General features: G+C 36.9%; 6 protein-coding genes across 6 annotated transcripts; 4 read left to right on the forward strand and 2 right to left on the reverse strand.

Moving 5' to 3' along the window:
- Positions 1-306: 306 nt before the first annotated feature.
- On the forward strand, positions 307-4,463 carry RO3G_10919 (methionine synthase; the record flags this gene model as incomplete). Its single annotated transcript, XM_067665503.1, has 9 exons — positions 307-373; positions 432-667; positions 728-984; positions 1,039-1,255; positions 1,327-1,956; positions 2,010-2,095; positions 2,150-2,208; positions 2,265-2,798; positions 2,881-4,463. 9 exons carry the CDS (start codon positions 307-309, stop codon positions 4,461-4,463), a joined length of 3,669 nt encoding a protein of 1,222 aa, XP_067521604.1.
- An 801-nt stretch (positions 4,464-5,264) lies between these two features.
- On the forward strand, positions 5,265-5,988 carry RO3G_10920 (uncharacterized protein; the record flags this gene model as incomplete). The annotated part of the gene is made up of 3 exons (XM_067665504.1): positions 5,265-5,434; positions 5,492-5,559; positions 5,612-5,988. 3 exons carry the CDS (start codon positions 5,265-5,267, stop codon positions 5,986-5,988), a joined length of 615 nt encoding a protein of 204 aa, XP_067521605.1.
- Positions 5,989-6,356: 368 nt separating this feature from the next.
- Positions 6,357-6,875, reverse strand: RO3G_10921 (uncharacterized protein; the record flags this gene model as incomplete). Its single annotated transcript, XM_067665505.1, has 1 exon — positions 6,357-6,875. The coding sequence occupies one exon, from the start codon at positions 6,873-6,875 to the stop codon at positions 6,357-6,359; it is 519 nt and encodes a 172-aa protein (XP_067521606.1).
- Positions 6,876-9,841: 2,966 nt separating this feature from the next.
- RO3G_10922 (uncharacterized protein) lies at positions 9,842-10,294 on the forward strand (the record flags this gene model as incomplete). The annotated part of the gene is made up of 2 exons (XM_067665506.1): positions 9,842-9,872; positions 9,990-10,294. 2 exons carry the CDS (start codon positions 9,842-9,844, stop codon positions 10,292-10,294), a joined length of 336 nt encoding a protein of 111 aa, XP_067521607.1.
- A 2,918-nt stretch (positions 10,295-13,212) lies between these two features.
- On the forward strand, positions 13,213-21,183 carry RO3G_10923 (uncharacterized protein; the record flags this gene model as incomplete). The annotated part of the gene is made up of 17 exons (XM_067665507.1): positions 13,213-13,485; positions 13,556-14,176; positions 14,239-14,553; positions 14,612-15,862; positions 15,923-16,063; positions 16,205-16,510; positions 16,601-16,763; positions 16,814-17,081; positions 17,128-17,902; positions 17,962-18,262; positions 18,314-18,360; positions 18,485-18,539; positions 18,657-18,682; positions 18,738-19,229; positions 19,286-19,946; positions 20,006-20,264; positions 20,397-21,183. The coding sequence occupies 17 exons, from the start codon at positions 13,213-13,215 to the stop codon at positions 21,181-21,183; spliced, it is 6,741 nt and encodes a 2,246-aa protein (XP_067521608.1).
- A 900-nt stretch (positions 21,184-22,083) lies between these two features.
- RO3G_10924 (uncharacterized protein) lies at positions 22,084-22,896 on the reverse strand (the record flags this gene model as incomplete). Its single annotated transcript, XM_067665508.1, has 1 exon — positions 22,084-22,896. One exon carries the CDS (start codon positions 22,894-22,896, stop codon positions 22,084-22,086), a length of 813 nt encoding a protein of 270 aa, XP_067521609.1.
- Positions 22,897-23,222: the final 326 nt, after the last annotated feature.

Genomic DNA, 23,222 nt, shown 5'->3' on the forward strand with positions numbered 1-23,222 from the left:
AAGAATACAATTTCTTCCTTGTATCTGTGTAGGCTGTAGTTTTATAAAGATAGGAAGAATTTCAATGTGTGTGTGTGTAATCTTTTATCTTTTTGTCAAATCATATTTTCGTATTTATATGATATGTGATTGGCTCAAAATTAGGTTTGACAGAGAGGAGATTGTCAATTTCATCTTTTTCTTTTTTCACATAAAAAAATGGGTAAAAAAAAAAGTGTGCTTTGCCATTTCGACATGTCCACATAATGACAAACTTAAACCTTAGATACATTTGAGTACCTCGAAAAGACACTGTCTGAGAGAATTATGTTCCTTGATGGTGCTATGGGAACCATGGTTCAACGCTTGAAGCTTGAAGAATCGGATTTTCGAGGTCAGAACAATAAAGCTGATTAGATTTTTTAAATCTAACAGAAAATTAAAAAACTTAGGACAAGAATTTTTGGATTGGCCAACTGATTTAAGGGGAAACAATGATTTGTTGACCTTGACTAAACCAGATGCCATCTATCATATCCATCGTCAGTATCTTGAAGCTGGAGCTGATATGATAGAAACAAACACATTCAGTTCAACATCAATTGCTCAATTAGATTATAGCTTAGAGAAGTATGCTTATCGTCTGAACAAAGAAGGCGCTGCACTTGCTAAAAAAGCATGTGAAGATGTAAGGAATTGTGTTGCTTTTATATGAGAGACTGAATGTGATGTTTTTTTTTTTGGTTAGGTTACAAAAGAAACTGGCATTCGTCGATTTGTCTGTGGTGCTATCGGTCCAACAAATCGTACCTGTTCAATTTCACCCTCCGTCGAAAATCCGGCCTATAGAAATGTTACGTTTGATGAGCTCGTTACTGCTTATTCTGAGCAAGTGCGTGGATTGTTGGATGGCGGATCAGATATTTTATTGGTTGAGACTATTTTTGATACATTGAATGCAAAGGCGGCTATATTTGCTATTGATTTGGTGTTTGAAGAAGACAAGTAAGTCAAAAGATGTTTTGGTTCACATCCAATCTAATGTCTTCTTCTACGTAGTCGACCCAAGGTTCCCATTTTCATTTCAGGCACCATTGTTGATCAAAGTGGACGAACTTTGTCCGGACAGACTGGTGAAGCATTTGTTACTTCCTTAAACCATGCAAGACCGGTAGCCTTCGGTTTGAATTGTGCCCTAGGTGCAGAACAAATGAAGCCCTTTGTTCAAAATATCAGCAGATTTACCGATGCTCACATCATTTGTTATCCCAATGCTGTAATTGAAAAAAAAAAGAGATAGAAAGAAAAGATGAAAAGCGTATTCTGACTATTGGCTTTTATGTCTAGGGTTTACCAAATGCGATGGGTGAATACGATGAAAGCCCTGAAGCCATGGCCAAAAACGTTGAACCGTTTGCGAAAGAAGGCCTTGTCACCATTGTTGGAGGTTGTTGTGGTACGACACCAGACCACATTAAAGCAGTTGCAGAGGTATGCAGACAATACAGCCCACGACGTAAGCCTGCAAGCAAGCAAGACGTCATGTTGCTCTCTGGCCTTGAAGTTCTTCGCGTGAATGAAACAACAGGTTTTGTCAATGTCGGTGAGCGTTGTAACGTGGCTGGATCTCGTAAATTTTGCCGTCATATATTAAAAAACGAATATGAAGAAGCGCTTGCTATTGCTCGTGCCCAAGTAGAAAGTGGTGCCCAAGTGGTTGATGTGAACTTTGATGAAGGTCTTTTGGACGGTAAGGCGGCTATGACCAAGTTTTTAAATATGCTTGCGTCTGATCCTGACTGTGCTCGTGTTCCTCTCATGGTGGACTCTTCAAATTTTGCTGTCATTGAAGCTGGTTTACGTTGTGCGCAAGGTAAATGTATTGTTAATTCAATTTCTCTTAAAGAAGGAGAGGAAGAGTTTATCAAGAAGGCAAAAATAATCAAACGATTTGGTGCTGCTGTTGTCGTGATGGCTGTAATTATATTTACTTTATCTTGTATACCCAACTCAATTTCTTTTTAACCTAGTTTGATGAAGTTGGCCAAGCTGCTGAAGCGGATAGAAAGGTCGAAATCTGTACGCGTTCTTATCGTATTTTGGTAGACAAAGTTGGGTAAAGTAATAGGATGATGAACTAGTCTACTCGAGATTGTTAATGTCAATATAGATTCAACCCTTATGATATTATTTTTGATCCAAACATCCTTACTATTGCTACCGGCATGGGTAAATGAAAACAAAATACATGACTTGATCGATTATATACTAAGTCCATTGAAAAGAGGAGCACAATAATTATGCTGTTGAATTTATACAAGCATGTGAAACCATCAAGAAAACCTTGCCAGGTGCAAAAGTCAGCGGCGGTGTCTCTAACTTGTCTTTCGCATTCCGTGGTATGGACAAAGTCCGTGAGGCTATGCATTCTGTTTTCCTTTATTATACCGTCAAAGTTGGCATGGACATGGGAATTGTGAATGCTGGTTTCTTGACTGTGTATGATGATATTCCCAAAGACCTTCTTCAGCTCTGTGAGGATGCTGTTTGGAATCGTGATCCAGACGTGACAGAAAAACTATTAGAATATGCCAAAGCGCACTCGAAAGACGCAAAAAAGGACGAAGATCAAGAAGAATGGAGAACTTGGGCAGTAACTGAACGTATTACTCATGCCTTAGTGAAAGGTATCATGAAGTTTATCGTTGAGGATACTGAAGAAGCACGCTCAGATAAGGAAAAGTATCCTCGTGCTTTGAACGTCATTGAGGGCCCTTTGATGACAGGCATGAATGTGGTTGGTGATCTGTTTGGTAAAGGTAAAATGTTCTTGCCTCAAGTCATTCGTTCTGCTCGGTAATGAAAGAAAATCAGGACTACTAATTACGCATTTTACTAAAGTTCATGTCATGATCATTAGTGTAATGAAGAAGGCTGTTGCTCATTTAGTTGAATACATCAAGCTTGAAAAGGAAGCTGATATGGCGCTTTCAGGAGAAACAGAAATAAAAGGAAATGGTACTATTGTCATGGCCACAGTAAAGGGAGACGTGCACGATATCGGAAAGAATATTTGTGGGGTTGTGCTTGGCTGTAACAACTACAGAGTTATTGACTTGGGTGTGATGGTGCCTTGTGATAAAATCATCAAAACGGCCATTGAGGAAAAAGCAGATGTCATTGGCCTTTCTGGTCTGATTACACCCTCTCTAGAGGAAATGGTAATTGTTGCCAAGGAATGTGAAAAAGCTGGTATCAAAATTCCTATCCTTATCGGTGGTGCGACTACCAGCAAAATGCATACCGCAGTAAAAATTGCCCCTCAATACTCTTGTCCGGCTATTTATGTTCTTGATGCCTCTCGAAGTGTCCCTGTGGTTGCTAGTCTGTTGGATGATAATTTGAAAGAAGAGTTTGCAGAAGATATCCGAGATGAATATGAAGAGATGCGTGAGGAATACTATGAAGGCCTGGAAGAACGTCATCTGCTGAGTATTGAAAACGCTAGAGAAAAGAAGTTAAAGATTAACTGGGCCCTTAGCCCTCCACCAAATAAGCCCACCTTCCTTGGTACTAAAGTATACAACAATTATCCGTTAGAAAAGCTTGTGGATCATATCGATTGGAACCCATTCTTTCAAGTATTCCAGCTTCGAGGTCGATACCCTAATAGAGGATTCCCCAAGATCTTTGATGATGAGCACGTTGGTCCTGAAGCGAAGCGTCTCTACGATGATGCACAAGAAATGCTAAAGACGATTGTTGATAAAAAGCTTTTAACTGCTCGTGGTATTGTTGGATTTTATCCTGCACATGCTGCTGGTGATGACATTTTGATTTATAAAGATGAAGACCGTGAGGAGGTATCTGCCGTATTTTATGGATTGCGCCAGCAAGCTGAAAAGGAAGTAGATGAGCCCTATTACTGTTTATCTGATTTTGTTGCCCCAAAAGAAACCGGTATCCCTGATTATCTTGGTATGTTTGCAGTCAGCACAGGTTTTGGATGTGATGAACTCGTTGAGCAGTATGAAAAGGATGGAGATGATTATAACAGCATCATGGCTAAAGCGTTGGCGGATCGTCTAGCAGAGGCTTTTGCTGAATTGCTTCATGAAGAAGTACGTAAAGTTGAATGGGGTTATGCTTCAGAAGAGCATCTTTCTTCGTCAGAACTGTTTTCTGTTCGTTATCAAGGTATTCGTCCCGCGCCTGGATATCCTTCACAGCCAGATCATACGGAAAAGAAAACCATGTGGGATTTGGGGCAAATTGCTGAAAAAACAGGTATTACCTTGACAGAATCACTTGCTATGGATCCACCTGCAAGTGTGAGTGGCTTGATTTTTGGACATGAACAAAGTAAATACTTTGCTGTTGGAAAAATTGAAAAAGATCAAATTGAAGACTATGCTGAACGTAAGAAAATGGATGTTCCAACTGTTGAGAAATGGTTAGGTACCATTCTCGCTTATGACGCGTAGAATTGAAGATGAACAGAATGAAGCTCTTTATTTATTCATATTTAGAAAATGAAGAAAAATACATATTCCTTTATCTATTACCAATCATTAGCTTGCTTCTTTACATATTTGGGTGCTTTTAAGGACTTTTTTAACATCTGAGTTGACACTGCTATATTCACCCAACCAAAAAACAAAAAAAAAAAAGAATCGCTTGTTTGATAGGCAAAATATTGACGTTTGTGTGTCATGAATTATTAGGATAAATATACAGAATGAATTTGTCAAAAGGGACACTGAACGAAGAGTCTCTGATAGTGCGAAACAAAACTTGATTTCTTTGTGTGACGTTGGCATTAACAAAAGAAATCATTCGAAACTTTACGCTCTTTTTTTTTCGTACTCTTGATTACTTTTCATGTCGTTTCTCGGATTACGTACCAAAGCTGCGCTTTGGCCGTTGAGAAGCAATGTTTCATACAGCTTTAATCGACAACTCATTCAACCATGTTCCATTCGCCCTTCAGTCCGCAGCTACTCTTCTTCACCTATCAAATATCGACCTCCACTTACAGTTGCGGATGGATACAAGCGATTTGGAAATAATTCGAGAGAGCCTTTTTACTTGTCAAAAAGACTTTGGGTATTTACTGCTACAGGTGTAATAATATATGGTGGTTATTACGTTACCCATTTAGAAAAAGTACCTATTAGTGGTAGATTGAGATTTATGAGCATTACGCCAAAGCAAGAAGAAGGTATACTTGATCAACTTTATGAACATGTACTTTTTTCACTAAAAAATAGAAAACAACTCTAGCCATGGCAGTTATGGCATATAATGATGTAATGCGTCAGTTTGGTAGACGCATCTTACCACCGAATCATCCTTATACTCTGTTTGTAAAGAAAGTTGCTAAAAGACTAGTCAAAGTGTCTGGATTAGAAAACATGAAATGGGAGTTTTATGTTATAGATTCACCTGAAAGAAAGTAAGCGAAATGAGAAACTTGTGCATAAAAAGCATAAATATTAATTCGTCTTTTTAGTGCATTTGTTCTCCCAGGTGGCAAGGTATTTGTGTTTACTGGCATTCTACCCGTTGTCAAAAATGAAGGTAAAAAAAAAAAAAACGCTTCTTTTTGGGCTATAACTTACTTTGTGTGTAGATGGAATGGCAGCCGTCCTTGGTCACGAGATTGCTCATCAACTTGCTCGCCATAGTGCTGAAAAAGTCAGTTTTACGAAAATCATTCTAGTATTAATAATGACATTGCAACTTTTTGGAGTGGATACTACATTCCTATTCAATCAAGTCACCATGAACTATTTGCTGATGAGTCCGTTTTCTCGTAAATGTGAAACAGAGGCAGATCTGATAGGACTGCAATTGATGGCGCAGGCTTGCTTTGAGCCTAGAGAATCGCTTGAAGTATGGAAGCGTATGTCGGCTATAAGTGAACATGACATTCCTCAGTTCTTGAGCACTCATCCCAGTCATGAAAATCGTATTCAGCGTCTTAAAAAGGAGGTAAATCATTTATAGCATTTGAAATTATAGCCATCTTATTTCTGTATATACTAGATGCCTGTGGCCTTACAGAAGCTGGAGGAAAGTGATTGTTCAACTGAGGTTGGATATTTAGCCGATATGTTTAGAGAAGCGCGAGTGCGGTGGTAATTAATTAACTTAGAATAATAAATAATGCAATATGCTTCACTTAATTTTGTATTAATTGATATATTTTACGAGAAAAGGATTATTTAACTTGAAAAACATGATTTTATCAATTCAGTTAAAAAAAAAACTATGGGTAAAGGTAGCTTTTTTTTTTATTTTGTTATGAAGAAATGTAGCAAAAAAAAGGGGGGATGAATGATATAAGGGAATAGTTATAAGCAAATGATGATTGTTTAGTCAATTGTGATACGTTTTTTGTTTTCATTGTTAGCCTTAGGAAGAAGTATCTTTAAGATACCATTTTCATAAGAGGCCTTGATGCCAGAGGAGTTAATAGGATCAGGGAAACTGAAAGATCTCTGGAAGCTTCCAGATACTCTTTCATTTACCCACCATTTAGGAGATGTGGACTTGACATCCTTAGATTCAGCTGTAGTTTGCTCTTGTTCTTGATTTGAGGAAGAAGATTCGCGACGATGTTCAACTGAGCCGCTCAAAAGCAGAGTGTGATCATCAGTGAGGTCAATATGAATATCCTTCTTGTCATAACCAGGCAATTCAGCTTGTAGTTCATAACCTTCAGGTGTCTCACTGATGCTGGTAGCAGGGTAGCGAGACACAGAACCAATAGAACTACCTGCGGAGCGCAAAGAACGACGGGCATTGTCAAAGAAGCTTGGATCATCCATGAGAGAAATAGCACGGTGCATGTCACGGAAAGCGTCATTAAAAAAGCGGTTTGTAAGAGCCATAGTTGATATAATTGTTAATATATAAACTGAGGAACTCTTTGCTAGAAAGAGGGAATGCGTATTTATATATCTTTTGTCAAGGAATAATCGAGAAATATAAACTTTCTGAGTTTCCTTTTATGGTAAAGTTTATGCAACGAGTAGAAATTTCGAGTAGCAACTTGAATTTACATGAAACTTACAGTCATTTCAAAAAGTAAAGTTACACTTAAGAAATGTTTGTCGTCCAAAAAATCCTTCTGTACAAGAATGCTGAACTTTACATTTGTAATTATCATATAAAAAATTTCTTAATATTTTACCTTTTATATAAATAAAACGGTGGTTTCTTTTTTTGAAGTAAAAACCAAAGTGCTTCTACGAGACAATAAAGTATTCATATTTGTACAGTCCAAAAATAGGTCAAACATTATTACAAAGCTTCTGAAAGTATTTTTGGGAAGAAGAAAAAATCAGGTAGTTACCGTACTCTTGAAGAGAATCGTAAATTTTTTTTTTAAATTACATTGATGAGAATCTTTCTGCTGTTTTAATTGAATTAATAGGCCACTTAATGCAGGACTGCATGTTTCAATGTTTCGGTAGTATTGTTTATAGCTTCATTACAATTCAGTATAACCTATACATTAAGTAAATATAATACCCTTCTTTGGAAAGAAATAGTGAAGAAAAAAAAAATTCAAAAACGGTATAATTGGATTCAAAAGTGGCAGCAAACTGACTTGGGCTTTACAACAAATTGGGTCTTTCAAAATGAAACAGCTTTTCATATTAATGTGAAACGAAGCATGACTTGGACAAAGAAAGGAACTCTTGCAATAGTTGCAATACCTAAACGAAAACAAATACAACATCGATTTTAGATGCAATCTTTGCAACTAGATTAATTAATGTTAGTTTGAGAGTTCCAAAGCGTATATATATATATATATATATAAACCTTGGTCGTGAAACTGAAGTTTATAGCACTGGAAGTCAAAGTGTTTGGCACAGAAGGGTTTATTTTGTTTAAGGATTTTTTGGATATTACTAAATATCGACCATGGCTGTTTAATTTTTTACATATAAAAAATGACCACAACACTTTAAAAAGACGAGAATTATTTTACGATTTATAAAAGTATAGGATCATAATAAAGTCGATTATTAGATAATGAAGAAGACAAACGCTTCAAGTTATTAAGATGTTTTGGAATTAACAATGCAACCATTCAATTCAATTGAGCATTGCTTTATTCTTTTTGTTATTTAAACAATCTATAAAAATATTGAAAAAAAAAAATGATGTACAATATTCTTTCATTTATATAAATCCAGATTTATCTTATTATTTCTTTCAATCGAATAGCTTCATTTGACTATTAGATAAAAAGTAGCATAAATGAATTTATTAACCTACATTATTATCATTGTTTCGTTGAATTTATCACTGAAAACATAATTATTCATTGCTTAAGTTTTCATCATATCATGTGCTCGAGATATTTTTTCTAGTAACAAAATAAAGCAATAACACAACTTCAACTGTCAATAAGCTGCCCCTTTCCTGTTCCTCATACAGTAAAAGCATTATTAATGGGAATATGCGCATGATCTTTATTAATTTACTATTTTACGTGTTCATTGCGGCTGCCTTAGTCGTCTGTTGGTTCTGCTTCTTGATATGCTGTTTGAAGGCTGTTTTTGAATTCATGCTTGTCTAATTCTTCAACAGTGCGTACATGTAAGAATTCAATTGTTTGTAAACAGATAAAGCTTTTATTACGATAATAAAAGACACTTTCTTTAATTTTGTGAATCCCAGAGTTATGTCATCTCCAAACCGATTAAATACCTTGTAAGTCTTAATATTCAGCATGTCCATTCGTTATTTTAGACAAAAAGCTGATTCGAACAAGTCCAAATTATATAAAAAAATATACAAAATGCTATCAAATAAGGATGTCCAAGAAAATAATTAAAAATCATCAGAAGTAGTCGTGATTCAATATTTTTAAACTTATTTTCTTTTATTATGAGAATTATCAGTGCTTTCAATAGTAGCTTTATAGTGTCACTGGTTCATAATGAATGTGAATGTAAACAGACTGTATCCTTTTTTATATTTTTAATTCTCAGAGATATCTTCATTAGGATTCTAAAGCAAGCGTTTGTTATATGGCCATTGTTCATATACTTAAGGTTGAAAGAGTTTGATTATCCTAAATCGACAAGAAAACTATCAAGTAGATAGGACAATGATGAAAAGTAAAGTGAAGGCCAATCCATTCAAACAAAACAAACCGCTGCAGGAGATGGGAAATTGTGAATCAATATGCATACTTCGTATAACCATGGCATTCTTTAAATACATGCCAACATGCATCTGTTTTCCAAAAATAGAATTTTAACTGACAAGCAAGTTAGATTCATTTCTTGTTATCGAATACTGAATCTTTAATTTTGTTCACTTGCTTTATAAAAAAAAAAAAAAAAAGAAACATATGTTTTCGATTTTTATAAACCTGCAATGGATAGACTAGGTGGTCTTGGTGTACTTGAACCATGAGTTCAACAATATGTTCTTCAACTGCGATGGATGACCCCACTGTTAAGCAATGTTCCGGATGGCCCTCTCGCAGTCTTCTGGTCTTCTAGACAAATTCGCGAATCATCAGTGCTTCCTCGCTTGGCAGATTATTTGCTTCATCACTTACAGGCTGTGGCTTCCTCTACTCCGCGTTCGTGGCCGTTGGACGATTATCAACTTTCTTTCCTTTTTCCAGATCTCCGTCCGACCGTGATACGATCTCACCACAGTCCTTTCTACCTATTATTTAAAGCTGTGGACATATTGCCTTCGGAGTATCAGTCAGTGGCGCCTAACGCAGCGACTTGCCTTCAATGATCTGACTCCGGTGCGCTTAGTAAGTCACCTGTTGATCCAATTCGACGCTCGTTGACTCAACTGCGGTTGTCCATCTCCTATGTCCTTGAGGCCCCCCATCAGCCTTCTCTGTATGTGTACCAATTTGGAGATGACTGTGTATCCCTATCTCGCTCGCAGATTTCTACATCTTGTTCGGGGAAACAAAATTATCCTTTCTTCATTCCTGGTTCATCCTTTCATTCTAGTTCATATAACACCTCTAGAACCTCACCCGTTTACACCAGATCAATCGAATGAGGTAGACGCCACGCCTTTTCTTAAGACTTTCAACTTGATCTCTTCTGGCTCTGTTGGAATTCTTTCTTCAAAGATATATCAAAATCGCTGCATCGCTGATGTTAATCCTCCAACCCAAAAATATCCTCTTCCTCACAAGAACGGACTTTATTTTGGAAAATCCCACTTATCTCTGCCTGCCGAAACGTTTGGTATCGACTCTACATCGAAAGATCCTTCATCGCTCTCTACTCATCCATTTGATCCCTGCTAACTTTCCATTTGTTACTTGTTCCGTCTGTAACTCTGGCACTGACACATTTGAACATTTTATTTATCAATGCCCCAAGAAATGGCAAGTTTGGCAGAGGACTTGAGATGATTATTCTCGTCTTGTTGTGGCTACGCCAATACAAGTAGAAAGCGCTTTATTTACTTTATTATTTCCTCCTGAAATTGTTGTACTTTTCCCGTCTCTCTGGACATCATTATTGGTTATACTCTACTTTCCATATGGAAGGCTCATGGAACTCTATCTAACAAGCAACCTTTCTTTCCTTCCTCTGTCTTTCAAAACGTACACAAACTTATCCGTCAATCATTCCGTGAAACTCTTTTACAAGATGATGTCGCTCACCAGGCGTTTCCCCTGTTTTCTTTAGAATAAGCATCTCGCAATCTGGCTCATCGTTTCCCCAAAAGACAAGCAATCTCAACAACTCTACCAAAAAAAAATATTTAAAGCCCAAACAATTTAGTCTGTCACATCAATAAACTTGAGATTTGTCTCCATATATATATAAAAGAAAGAAGGGATGTTACATGTGCTCAAACAAAGCAGTTTTATTTTGCATCTAAAACTTGAAGGATGTCCATTTAACTTAAAGGATATTACTCGAATTGTACAAACTTACAAAGCCGGCGGCTTCAATTCAAAAAATTTGTTTATCAGAGCAAAAATAACTTTGCCATTCGATCCTAGTCCATGCTGATAAACCTGGGTTTCATTTCTTATATAGAGAGAGTTAGTATGATGCGTTTGACATGGGCAAAAAAAAAAAAAGAGCTGATATTATCTAATCAAACAGTGATGTGTTTCAAATGAAACTTTTTTGTTTGATTGGGCTTTCCCTTACACCAGCGGAGAGGACATTTACTAAGCTACCTATCAAAACCGTGTTTTGGATAAAAAGTGCTTTTGTTGCAAGTTTAATTGTAGAGGCACTAGCGCTTTCTATTTTTATGCCGACTGTTTTGTATGCAATAATAACTTTAGGAGGTTTAATTTATGAAATCTTTTGACTTTTTTAGGCTTGAAGAACAACTAAAGACAGCACGTCCCAAAAAGAAAAAAAAGAAAAAAGGGGAGAAAAGTTTTGATTTCAAAATGTCATTCTATTAATGGGATTTCGAGTGTTACAAAATGATGATCAACCTATTTTATAGTAATAATTTATTCCACTTTGCTGAAATAAAGATTGGACAGATAAATGTTCCAAAATAATCGAATAAATTTAAAAAATATCGTTCCATATCTATTGATAAAATATTTCTTGAATGCCATAAGCCATTCATTTAAATAAAAAAAAATTCTTGATAGGTCTTTAATAGAATTGGTAATTCTAAAACCAATCCCTAATACAGCTTTGAATTCATACATATGCTGTACACTTATTTCTTGACATGGTGGGAAAAAAAAAAAATGTTTTGATATTTCATCAGTTTTCCTTTACTCTTTGTTTTCCCGCACATCTGTTTTTTTTTTGTTTAAAGATTCATCCTGGTTTGTTCTGTTTCGTATGCTATAATGCTTATCCAGGCAATTTAGTGAGTAAAGTAGCATCGAATAAGAAAAGTGACACAGGGTTAAACTGTGATTGAAATGAAAACAAGGTTTAATAAGCGACAAAGAATAAAATGAGAAAGAGAGAGAGATCAGAGCGAGTAAAGGGTGTTATCTTTTATATATATTTAATCTCATTTATATCTTTTTCTTTCTCTCTCTTTTCCTTCTTAAGCTTATACTTTTTATCTCTTTTTCTTTCTTGTTTTTACTTCTCTAACAAAAGTCATTCCTTATTCTTTTTTTTTCTTCTTTTTTCTTTTTTGCTAATGAGGGCCAATGCCAAGTTGATTGTTAGCTTAATTAAGCGAATAGAAGTTCGAGTAAATTAAATTTTCTGATAAAGAACTTACATGATATTTGATTGTCTGACAACTGTTTCTTTTTTTTTTTCAGCTACCAATAAATAACACCGGAGCGACTATTGAGAGCTTAGAACAGGATGTATTAACACAACAAACGGGTAAGTTTAGTATCCCGGGAAAGAGATATGAGAATTTACACTTCATACAACAGTGGCCGCCATTATTGAACTATCAATCCATAAATTGTCTGTGGTTGTTAACCAACTTGCGCTTGTGTTAGAATTAATTTCCAAGGTGACCAAAAAAGAAAAGAAAAAGAAAACTAAGGCTGTGCATTAATTAAAAAAGCGTCTTTAGACTGTCCAAACCTCTACAATCGATGACGCCTCTATTCCTTCCGATATCATACAATCTCAATTGTTTATTGTTCGACTTTTATCTGCTTGTTTACAGTATCACTGGTCTTGGTACAAGAAACACATAGGAAGAATATCTCGTGAAGCAAACATCACAGAGGAAGCAGTAGCCGCAGCGGCAGCGGTAGGCGCTTATACAGACGATACATCAACCCCGCCCAAGGAAGAAGAGGAAATTGCACTTGATCCACCGCCCTTGGATGAAGCACTTGTATCGTTCTTATTGAATTTAATGGGGCGTTTTTTAAATCAATTACATGTCATTGAAGAGCGCAATGATCAATTATTAGCATTTGAACAAACCAACGAGATAGCAGTAGCAAATAGAATAGATACGCAATTAATGGAATATATACGTGAGGTTTACAACACTTCGGGTAAAGTGTTGTGTTATATCAGTGCCAGCAACTGGAATTCTTTTTATGCAAAAATTAAAAACACTGTCAATATCTTGGCAGCTACTAACGAAAATTCAGAGTCAAATCCTCCTGAAATCAGAATTCTTTCCTTTACAAACCTAAATACATCGAAATTACGTACTATTCTAACAGGTAAAAAAAAATGAAAAACGGCTTTCTTGATATGTATTTAACCAAGAAAAATAGAATTTAGTCCCTATTTCTTAAACATGAAGATAAATGGTAAATTATTATTCGCAAAAATGTTAAGAATTGCTATTTGGAATTGGATCTCTGAGAAACCACATCAATTTTCTGATATTTGCAAGAGCAGTAAACCAACTCTGACTGGATCTGAGATTCTTTTTGACATGTGCAATGTTGCAGCAGATAGCTCTCGTAAAAAAGCAGTGTTATGGCCATTACAAACCATCCTTTTAATCCTATCACCCGACCTTTTTGTACAAGCATTTTTAGACGATAAAGGTTTACAAAATCGAAGGGTGAGAAAACGAAAGGAAAAAAAAAAAGGCTGAGTTCTCCCACAGCTAAATTTATATTTTCTAATACTAGACTGGATTCCCTCGACAATTAAAAAGCGCCTTGGACTCTATAAGAACACAGGAGATCGCTGCTACGTGTTATGTTGATCTGTGTAAAGCAGCTTCATTTATTGCACCCAACGATGACACAATTTTACGGCATATCGCAGAAGATATCGAAGATCAATTACGTGAAAAAGTATGGGACTTTTCCCGTTCCTCAGCTTTGGACACACTTTCTTCTAGTTTAGGTTACACTATCAATCAACAAAACTTGATTTCCAACTATTTGTTGACTCAATTACGACTCAAGCCGTCTAAAACACTTTGTACTCTCGTACCCACTCTATTAGATGACAATGCTCCTCTCATGTTTAAACAGGCACTTGTTGATGCCTGCTTGGGCATTGCGTCAGAAGAAAGAACATTACCTTGGAACCCAACACTTAAATCAATGTATGACTCTATTTGCACACCATTACGACATATATTTATACAAACGGTTCAAGTTGAACTGTCTTCAAGATCAGAAATATCCAGCATCGGATCTAAAAAAGCAAATAGCAGCGGCGATAAAAGATTGCAGAGCACAACAGGTCTAGTTCAAAGCATGCTCAAATTGTTTCGCATGGACCCTTATTGCGCATTGATGGTAAGACAAATGTGTGCTACGCGTGTGAGGCGGACATGTAAACTAATGATACTAAAAAACAGGGAAATAAGACAAGAGTAGAGGAAAACACATTATTAGTCACATCAATGACAAATTTGATGAGGCATCAAGATCATCGTGTAAGACGTGCTGTCGTTGATTGTCTAACTCAGCTGCATGATCCTTCAATCATTGTTCATTGGGGGCCAAGTGAGACAGTCATGGCTAATTTTTGGAAGATTTCGTGTCAAGCAGTTTTATCAATTGCACGGCAGATACTGGATATCACTCGACAAACAGAACCATCCATGAAGATTCTTTTGGACTTGCTAGCAAATATTTTGGATGCAAGGACAACTTTTTTGACAGATATTTCGGTAAATAAAGTAGTTTGGCACCTGTATGTATTCAGCACTGAGCTCAATCTATTTATAGGAAATGGCCATTACTGAAGAGCTCTGTGATGCTCCTGAACGCAACCAAACGATGGTCACACTTGAAATTGCTTCGCTAGTCTCATTATGCTCACCCACTCCAGAAATATGCTCAAAGGCTATTAGGTGTTTAGGCTACTTGTGTAAAGAATCAAAAATAATAGACAAGGACAACTTAATCATAGAGTCGTCCTTAAGAAACAGTCAAAGTATGATTGCATTCAGATACAACAGTGAAATCTACGAAGGATTATGCTCTGAAGAGCCAGCAACAAAAGGCTCACGCAAGCAACTGTTTGTAGGCAAAAAAGCACAGCAGAAAAGAGTGAGAAAATATCTAAGAATGATCACAGTGCCGACACCAGGTAGTCTTTTGGCTTGGGAAGAAGTTTGGAAGAGATGGAAGATTTTAACGCAAATTGTAATTCGTTATGGTACTGATACTTTCAGGGACTTGAACGACATTGTTGTTTCCTCTACCACCTCCACCTCTACCAAAAAAATTGGAGGCTTGGTAAGACACGAAAAATTGAGAGGGCCATCTGCTAAATCCTCAACAGCCACCGTCGGTGCAGCACTTCCCTTTCCGGCACCTATCAGCCGAAAGGAAGTTGATGACGGAAAACAGACAGAGTGGCAGAATTATACTGGATTTTTGGCTGCCTTGGGAGGTAGTCGATTAACAGCCGAAATGGAGGAGGAAAACATTCAAGATGAACTCAAAAAAAGTAAAGCTGGAGATCGCATTGGATCGCCTGTTAAATCAGCAATATTAATTGAGAAATTTGTTGTTGAAATGGTTGAATTGCTTACTTCAGATAATGTGGTCGTCAGAGAGACGGTTAAGGATACCTTGGGAGGTGACCTTTCACCTTCCTTGTATGTCATCCTTTTCCAACAAATGGAAAGCGTGATGAGCAAATGCCTTAATACTGATGGCGAGATACTGTGCAGTAGTACCAATACGTTGTTTGTGGAGCAATCGGTGCTAGTTATAAAGATGATCCTTGACCGATTGACTGAAAATGATTATTTGCTTAGTGTTGATTTTGGTACGCTTGCTCTTCATTTTGCCAACTATATCAATCGTTTGCCTCGCGACAACTACACAACAATGCGTATAATGATCATGATGTGTCATCTCGTTGAAGTGCTTATGTTGAAAAAGGATCAGGTTGTGATACGTGATGATGTCCGAGTTAAGAATAAATTGCTTGAAATTATTATAGAATGGACAAGTGCCTTCAATCTGGTAAGCTCTTTTTTTTTTTATTAAAAAGAACATATGTATAACCTATTTCTCCAATGCTAGTTTGTTGCTAGTAATTCTACATTGGAAACAAACAACTTGCAAAACAAGGAAGTTCAACGAGACTTGGATCAGATTTGCTTAAAGGCCATTGTCGCTCTATTATCGAAGCTTCCACTACAAACAGCAGAGCAATCCCGTGAAGTAGACAGAGCGACCAGCAAGAATAGACTGTTTCAAAAATACTTTTCGTTTTTCACACAATTGTTAGACAGATGTCACAGACAAGAAGTACAATCGTTTTCATTTACATTTGTTTGATCTAATCATATTGTTTTCCTGTAGGCTGAAGTGGGCCAAAATGTAAATAGTCCATATGCAACCACATTGACATTTAAAGCCAATCTTCCCGTCAAACAGGCAGATACCTATTGGGGGCCTCTCAAGGAGTCAACAGTGAATGCCATATCAAATTTATTGAGTGCTAATGTAGAGGTAGGATTAAGGTCTACTTTAGCTATGGGATATCATGAAGATTCAAGAACAAGAAGTGCTTTTATACAAGTCTTGTCCAACATTCTTAACCAAGGTGCTCAATTTGATACATTGGCTGAAAACATCATGTTGGATCGATACGACAAATTAGTCGAGGTAAAAAAAAAAAAAAAAAAAAAAAAAAAAAAAAAAAAAAAAAAAAGTGTATTCACGTATGTATTGCTAATTTAAAAATAATGTATTTAGTTACTAGTTGAGTCAGATATGGAAATCGCTTTATCTCTTTGCGATGTATGTCCAACGGGAGATGCTGCTGGTGTGGCCGAAGTCCTGCTGGAGGCATTTGAATCGAGAAACAAGGTCTTGCCGCTTTTAAAAGCTGTCATAGAGAAGGAAGTCGGTTCTGCTGGTAAGATTTAATGAAGTAAAAGAAGTACAGGTAGCTAAGACATAGAATAGAGCAAGAATCGACCCTGTTTCGAGGAACAAATATGGCAAGCCGAATATTGTCTACATTTGCAAGAAATACTTGTATGGATTATGTAAGAACGACTCTTCAGCCTGCTTTGGAGTTAATCAACGCTTTACCTGAAGAAGAGCTGACATGGGAAATGGACCCAGTAAAGGATGCATCCGTAGAAATCATCATGAAAAATAAGCGAAATGTTTGTAAGGTGACTGAAATACTCTTGGGTGCTATCTGTAAATCTGCTTCAATTGCTCCTAGGTAAGAAGAAAAACATGGTTAAAAAAATCCTAATCTCTATGGACAGAATGTTTCGCCAGGAACTGGCTTTTCTGGTAAATGCAGTGAACAAAAGATTTTCAGATGCAGCCAAGACACAAGTAGGAGGGTTTGTATTTTTAAGATTGTTTAATCCAGCCATTCTAACGCCTGAAAACTCTGGAGTATCTAAACAAGCCTTACCAAAATCTAAAAATACGAAAAAGATCCTGCTGCAAGCAACTCGACTCATGCAGAATTTAGCTAATAACGTCATGTTTGGCGCCAAAGAACCCCACCTTATTTCACTCAATGACTTTATTACAAACAATCTATACAGAGTAGCCAACTTTCTACGCGAAATAGCCGCAGTACCTTTGGAAGAAGTTCAAGATACCCCTGTTGTCCGTCTAGAAACCTTGACTCACATGAAGTTGCACAGATACATGTCTGAAAACCTTGACAAGATCTCTCGCGATCTATCCTTACGACGATCTCGTGCACCTAATGAAACACAAAAGATCTTGGAACTGAAGCGTACCATGGAGAATTTTTCCAATTTGCTTGGTCAAATGGGGCCTCCATCGGATGCAACACAGGCAGAAGTTTCAATGGTACGAAACTATGCTCTTGTCAGTGGAAACACACATTACAATGAATTTATGCGTCGAAACAAACATCGTGATTTAAACAGTATACAGTCATTGAACGTTATGTATCAAGGTGGTGTCTCAAGAAGTGGTAATCCAGTCTTTTACTTGATTGCTCGTCATATACCTTCAGATAACTTGGATTACGAGCTTTTGGTGTATTATATGTTGAGGGTAAATCTCTATTCAAGTAAAAAAAAAAAAAAAAGAAATACTTATTTTTCTTTGCCTAGGTAATGGAGCCTAGTCTCAATCGACCTTTTGAGCTGGTGTTTGACTTGACACGGTTTTCAGAAGATTGTGAAATCCCCATCCACTGGTTCAATCAATTCTTTCAGCTCATATTTAGTGAATTGAATGATTTTTTGGTTGCTTTCCATGTATTCAACCCTAACTTTTACTTTCAGCGCTATATTCGCAAATTACCGCGAGTGATCACTAATAGATTAGTCAGACGAACCAAATTTTCAACTAGTGTCAGCGAATTGTCTCAATACATTGCGCCATTCGAGATTCGACTTCCCAAAGAATCATGTAAGTGCGTTAATTATACTTTTAAACAAATATTTAACACCTCTTTGGCAGATGAAATACAAAGGGAAATGGGAATGACAATTAAGAATGCTTTTATTGTAAATAGTTTCAAATCTATGATACCCGTACAAATAAAGATTGGAGCAGAATATTTTCAAGTAACTACGGTAGGGTCAATGATTTATCGTTTTTTTTTATTTATTGTTTACTTATTTCTTACAGATACGCGAACAAGAAATTCTTTGGAGTCTGAACACGATATTAAACAACATTTACAGTATGAATGATTTAGTAGACATTTACTTACCCCCCGCAACGCCAAATAAAAAGGCAAACGATGAAGGGGAAATTCATATTACTGTTCATCGTGGTAAGTCGACTATGTCACTTATAGTTCCTAACCGTGAAGAAGTGTATAAGGTAAGTAATACTAAAGGAAGAAGAAGAAAAGAGGCACTAAATTAATTTATTCAAGTATTTGCTGAGCAGTAAAAAGAACTTTGAAACAAATATCACTAATGAAAGCCATGGTATTCACCCAATGGATGTTCCTGGTCGTATGCTTAATATGGCACTGGTCAACCTTGGATGTGAAGATCCAAACTTGCGACTTTCTGCTTACAACTTGCTCTATTCTCTTTGTATTTCATTCCGATTCAGTGCTGCGAATCAACTTGTGTTTGCCAAGGACATGTGCGTTCCATACAATGATGCAGACTTTATTGTTAACATTAGCAAGGCGATTGCGACCAGTGAAGTCCATTTGACTTTGGAGTTTTTGAGTGAATGTGTCTTGGGATTCAATCGATCAAACGCGGAGCCTGTCAGACAGCTTTTGACGCTGGAGTACATTGTGCCTTGGTTGAACAATCTAGCTCTTTTTACTCACGGAAACAATTTAAAAGATATCCACAAGGTCAAAGAACTTATTCGTTCCTTAATTACTCTGACAGCTGAAAAGCCAAAGGTATTTTATATTTCTATTTTACAAATACATAGTTCTAATATCATACCTTTCTGTAGTTATATGAACAAATCCAACGAAAGGTATGGAAAGTGCTGGGTGAGATGTACGAAATACATAATATAATGATCGATTGCCTTATTCAATACTCTGTTGAACATGGGGTTGGATCACCACAAGCCGAAGTTGTTGCAAATACGATTGTGACTATGAGTAGCAATAGCATTCGTGGCAAGATTGTCACAAGGACCCGAAGAGCACTTGAAAGTACAGCACAAAACTATTGTGGCACAGTGGTCAAGCACCCTGTATGGGGCGAGATTGCCTGTTTGATACGATGCATGACGACCCTTTCGTTCTTCAACAACAATCCTAGAAAACCCTATATGGCCGATTGTTTTCATATTATGGCACTCTTGGTGTCTACAGGTCCTACGTTTATACGTTCTTCTATCCATGGATTTGTGGTCAACACGATTCATACCTTGGTAACTTCTGACTTTGTGATGAGCAGCAATAGAAAAAGACTGAAATTCCTTATGGATGATGTAGGAGATGGTAAATATCGTGTTCATTTCGGCTTAAATAAATCGTATGCCAATGCTTTTACGATTACCGATGAAACGTTAACGGACGATGTGGAAAGCGTGAGCCTTACCTCGCTTGAAACCATCGTTCAATTGTTGCTAGACACGATTAATTATGCAGCTCCTAGTACAGGTAGATTGGATTATAAACGCAAGTTGACTGAAATACATGTACTCATATACATAATATAGACATTGCAAATGCTTGGCGGGCTCGTTGGATGAGTTTAGCCACTAGTATGACTTTTCAATTTAACCCTGCTTTGCAACCTCGATCCTTTGTCATCCTTGGTTGTCTTGCTCAAGACGAAATTGACGATGATCTCCTATTCCAAATCTTGGTTGTCCTTCGCAACGAGCTTTCTCGCTTTGACGAAAATAATTCTGAGCTTGTGATTAGTATTCTCATGTGTCTCAAAAACATTGTGCACAACTTGTCTTCCGGATCGAGGTATTTAAAACCCATGTTTTGGCTTGCTATTGCCATCGTCCAAATGAATCATCCCGCGGTCTTTTCCCATGCTGTCAGGTTCTTGAACGCTGTTCTACGCACGATGAGTGCATACAACTTTTTTGAGAATAGGTCTGTCCAGGATGTCTTGATGGAGGCTCGGGCCCCCTTTGCCTCTATTCTCTCCAACATTGACGCAGCGGCTGGTGTTAGTTTTGATACTCAATTTTCTTTTGCGATCGCCGGTACTTTACTCAAGGGATTCCGATGTTCGGATGCCAGAGAAAATATTTACATGTGCCTAACTGACTTTTTGGAAACGGAAACAAAACTTGATTTCACGACGAATAAGGTGGAAAGCCGGTGTCTTGGTTACTTTGCTGGGCTGCTGCCGTTTGCGGCCAAAAATGATGCGCTTCATGAGCTACTGAACTTGGCTGGTGGTGTGGATATTGATGTCGACACTCTCACCGTACCCTCCGATGTTTACATGGCCATATGGCGCATGATGGATATTCCTAACAACACGACAGGTATTCTTCTTTCATCCCTTTTGGTCGGCATGCTGAGTCTTGCCGAAACCGAATCCGAAAGGCTGTTCTTGTATGGATTCCTGTCGAAAGCTGCTGTTTCCACGCCAGAGGTATTCGCACTGGTCTATGAGTCCTTGATACCCAAAATGAACTCTATTGTCATTTCAAGCAACAATGTGTTGCTGATCGAGGCTGTCAAAGAAATTCTGCTTACTGCATGTTCGGAACCCACGATTGGATCGGTTGAAAGAATGAATCAGCAAAAGGTGTATCTTGAAAAGATTGGATTTGACGCGTTTGGAGAAGTTGATTTTGGAAGGATGAAGACAGAAGTCTCTGTGAGTGCAAGACTGACGAGTGAACTTTTATATATGATATGTGAATAAGATTATCCTTTGTGGACATAACGTCCCCTCCTCCCCCTCTAAATAATATTATTTTTGTTGTATTAAATAAATAATAAGCATGTTAGACTACTATTCACTATTCCGCCTTCTGATTTTTACTTTTTGATTTGTATTCTGAAATTAAAAATTATTCCTCTTCTTCTCCCTTTTCATACTTTGCACTTTGACAAAAATGGTATTTTTTTTTTAAAAAGATTAAACAAACATTTTATATTTAAAAATCCAATAGAAAAAGAGACAAAAGAATGCTCATCCAAGGATAGCAGATGCCATTATTACTTCCGTCTCTATCCCTGTTTTACCAGCCGAAGTAAGAAATACATTTGTTCGACCAGACACGATCCGATTATATGTACCCGATGAGCAAAAGGAAGAAAGCGATGAAGAAAGATCAGAAGAAATAAAAGCAAACAAGATGAGAACAAGATACCATAAAAAAAGAATAAAAAAAGTGACTAGAAAAGTAAGAAACTCGATAGGTAAAATACGGTTTACGATTATTTGGGGAAATGGCAATGATGAAGAAGAGGTACAATGATCTATCTTTGGCTGTGAATGATATACACTCTTTGTCTTTTAAAAAAAATTAACGTCATATCAATTTAGACTGTTCCATCCGAATGTTTACAAGGTCATCCAGATTGGTATATGATTGAAGAGTTTGAACATAGAACAGCACAACGATTTGAAAACAGCCCTGCTGGACAAGTAGAAGTGATGGATCTTGGTTAAAAGAGAATGTATGTACATATGTTGGTTTAATAAACATGTACAAAAAAAAAGGGGAGGGGGAAAAGAAAGGAAGAAGAGAGGGAAAGTGAAATTTACATATAAATAGCGTTGTATGTGTATAATGTATGTGTTTGTATATATAATGCTTCATGTATGATGGCAATGATGTTGTTCTTCTTGATTAAAAAATAGTTCATCAGAGGACTCCAATTCACTGATTGCTCTTCTCATCCTACTTAGACTTTCCTTCTTTCGTCGATAATATCCATTCTTTTTCTTTGCATCTTCCAATCCATTGCAAAATATATCAAACTGACAAAAGAAGCAAACCCAATCATCCGAAAGTGGATTTTCAAATAGCGTGATATCAGAAGCAAGAAATCCTCCTGGAGCCACATCCTCTCCTTTTTTGCTTTTCGTCTTCTTTTTCATCGTCTTGCTCGACTTTTTCTTTTCGCTGTCTTTGGCTGCTTTTGATTTATGGCTTACGTTACTTGCAATCGGATTGGGTGGTGGTATAGATCGTTTGATCACAGACAAAGGGGGTTTGACATTCAAGATCTTTCTATTCTCTACTTCCTTTTTGTCTGTGAATGCACCGTGATTTGGTACAAAAGTATCCAAGGTGGTATGACTCTCGTTGGTATCAACAGCATCCACGCTAAATGTTTTCTTTGCTTCATTATTGAAGTTTGGAAAGTCAAAGGTGGCTTTATTCTGTGATGTGTGGTTCATAAAGAATTCTGGCTGTGGTTGTACTTTGATTGTCTCGCTATCTGTTAAACATGCCTGTACTCTTTCCATACTCTTCATCTTTTTTGACATACTTGGCCTATCCTTCTTATTGTTGATAGCAGAGTTTGCTGTTTCCAATGACACTAATGATGACGAGTTGTGTATTTGCTGCTGTTGTTGTTGTAAGTTTTGGTTTTCATTAGTGAAATAGGGTATTTTAGGCATTGGTTTTTCAAATAAAAAGGTAAAAGGCGAAGTTGGCATAGTGAATAGAGATCGGTTATCTTTTGTGTTCCTTTCAGATTCTGTTTCTGGGGAATTTCTTGATTTACGTTTTGGTAAAGGCAGGATGACTCTTTGTCGGATCGTATCATGTTTTGCGTTATCTTTTTTACTATAAATCATGGATTTATGTTTACTACTGCTTGTGGTTCGAAAGGAGAATTTAAATTCAGAAGAAGGTACATGGTTATCATCCGATACTTTATGGTGTTGCATCATTGTAGTAAGTTGATCCATTTCTCTATTGTTATTATCAATGTACTTGTATG

The sequence above is a fragment of the Rhizopus delemar genome, genomic scaffold (assembly GCF_000149305.1).
Source record: "Rhizopus delemar RA 99-880 supercont3.8 genomic scaffold, whole genome shotgun sequence".
Classification (NCBI taxonomy): Eukaryota; Fungi; Mucoromycota; class Mucoromycetes; order Mucorales; family Rhizopodaceae; genus Rhizopus; species Rhizopus delemar.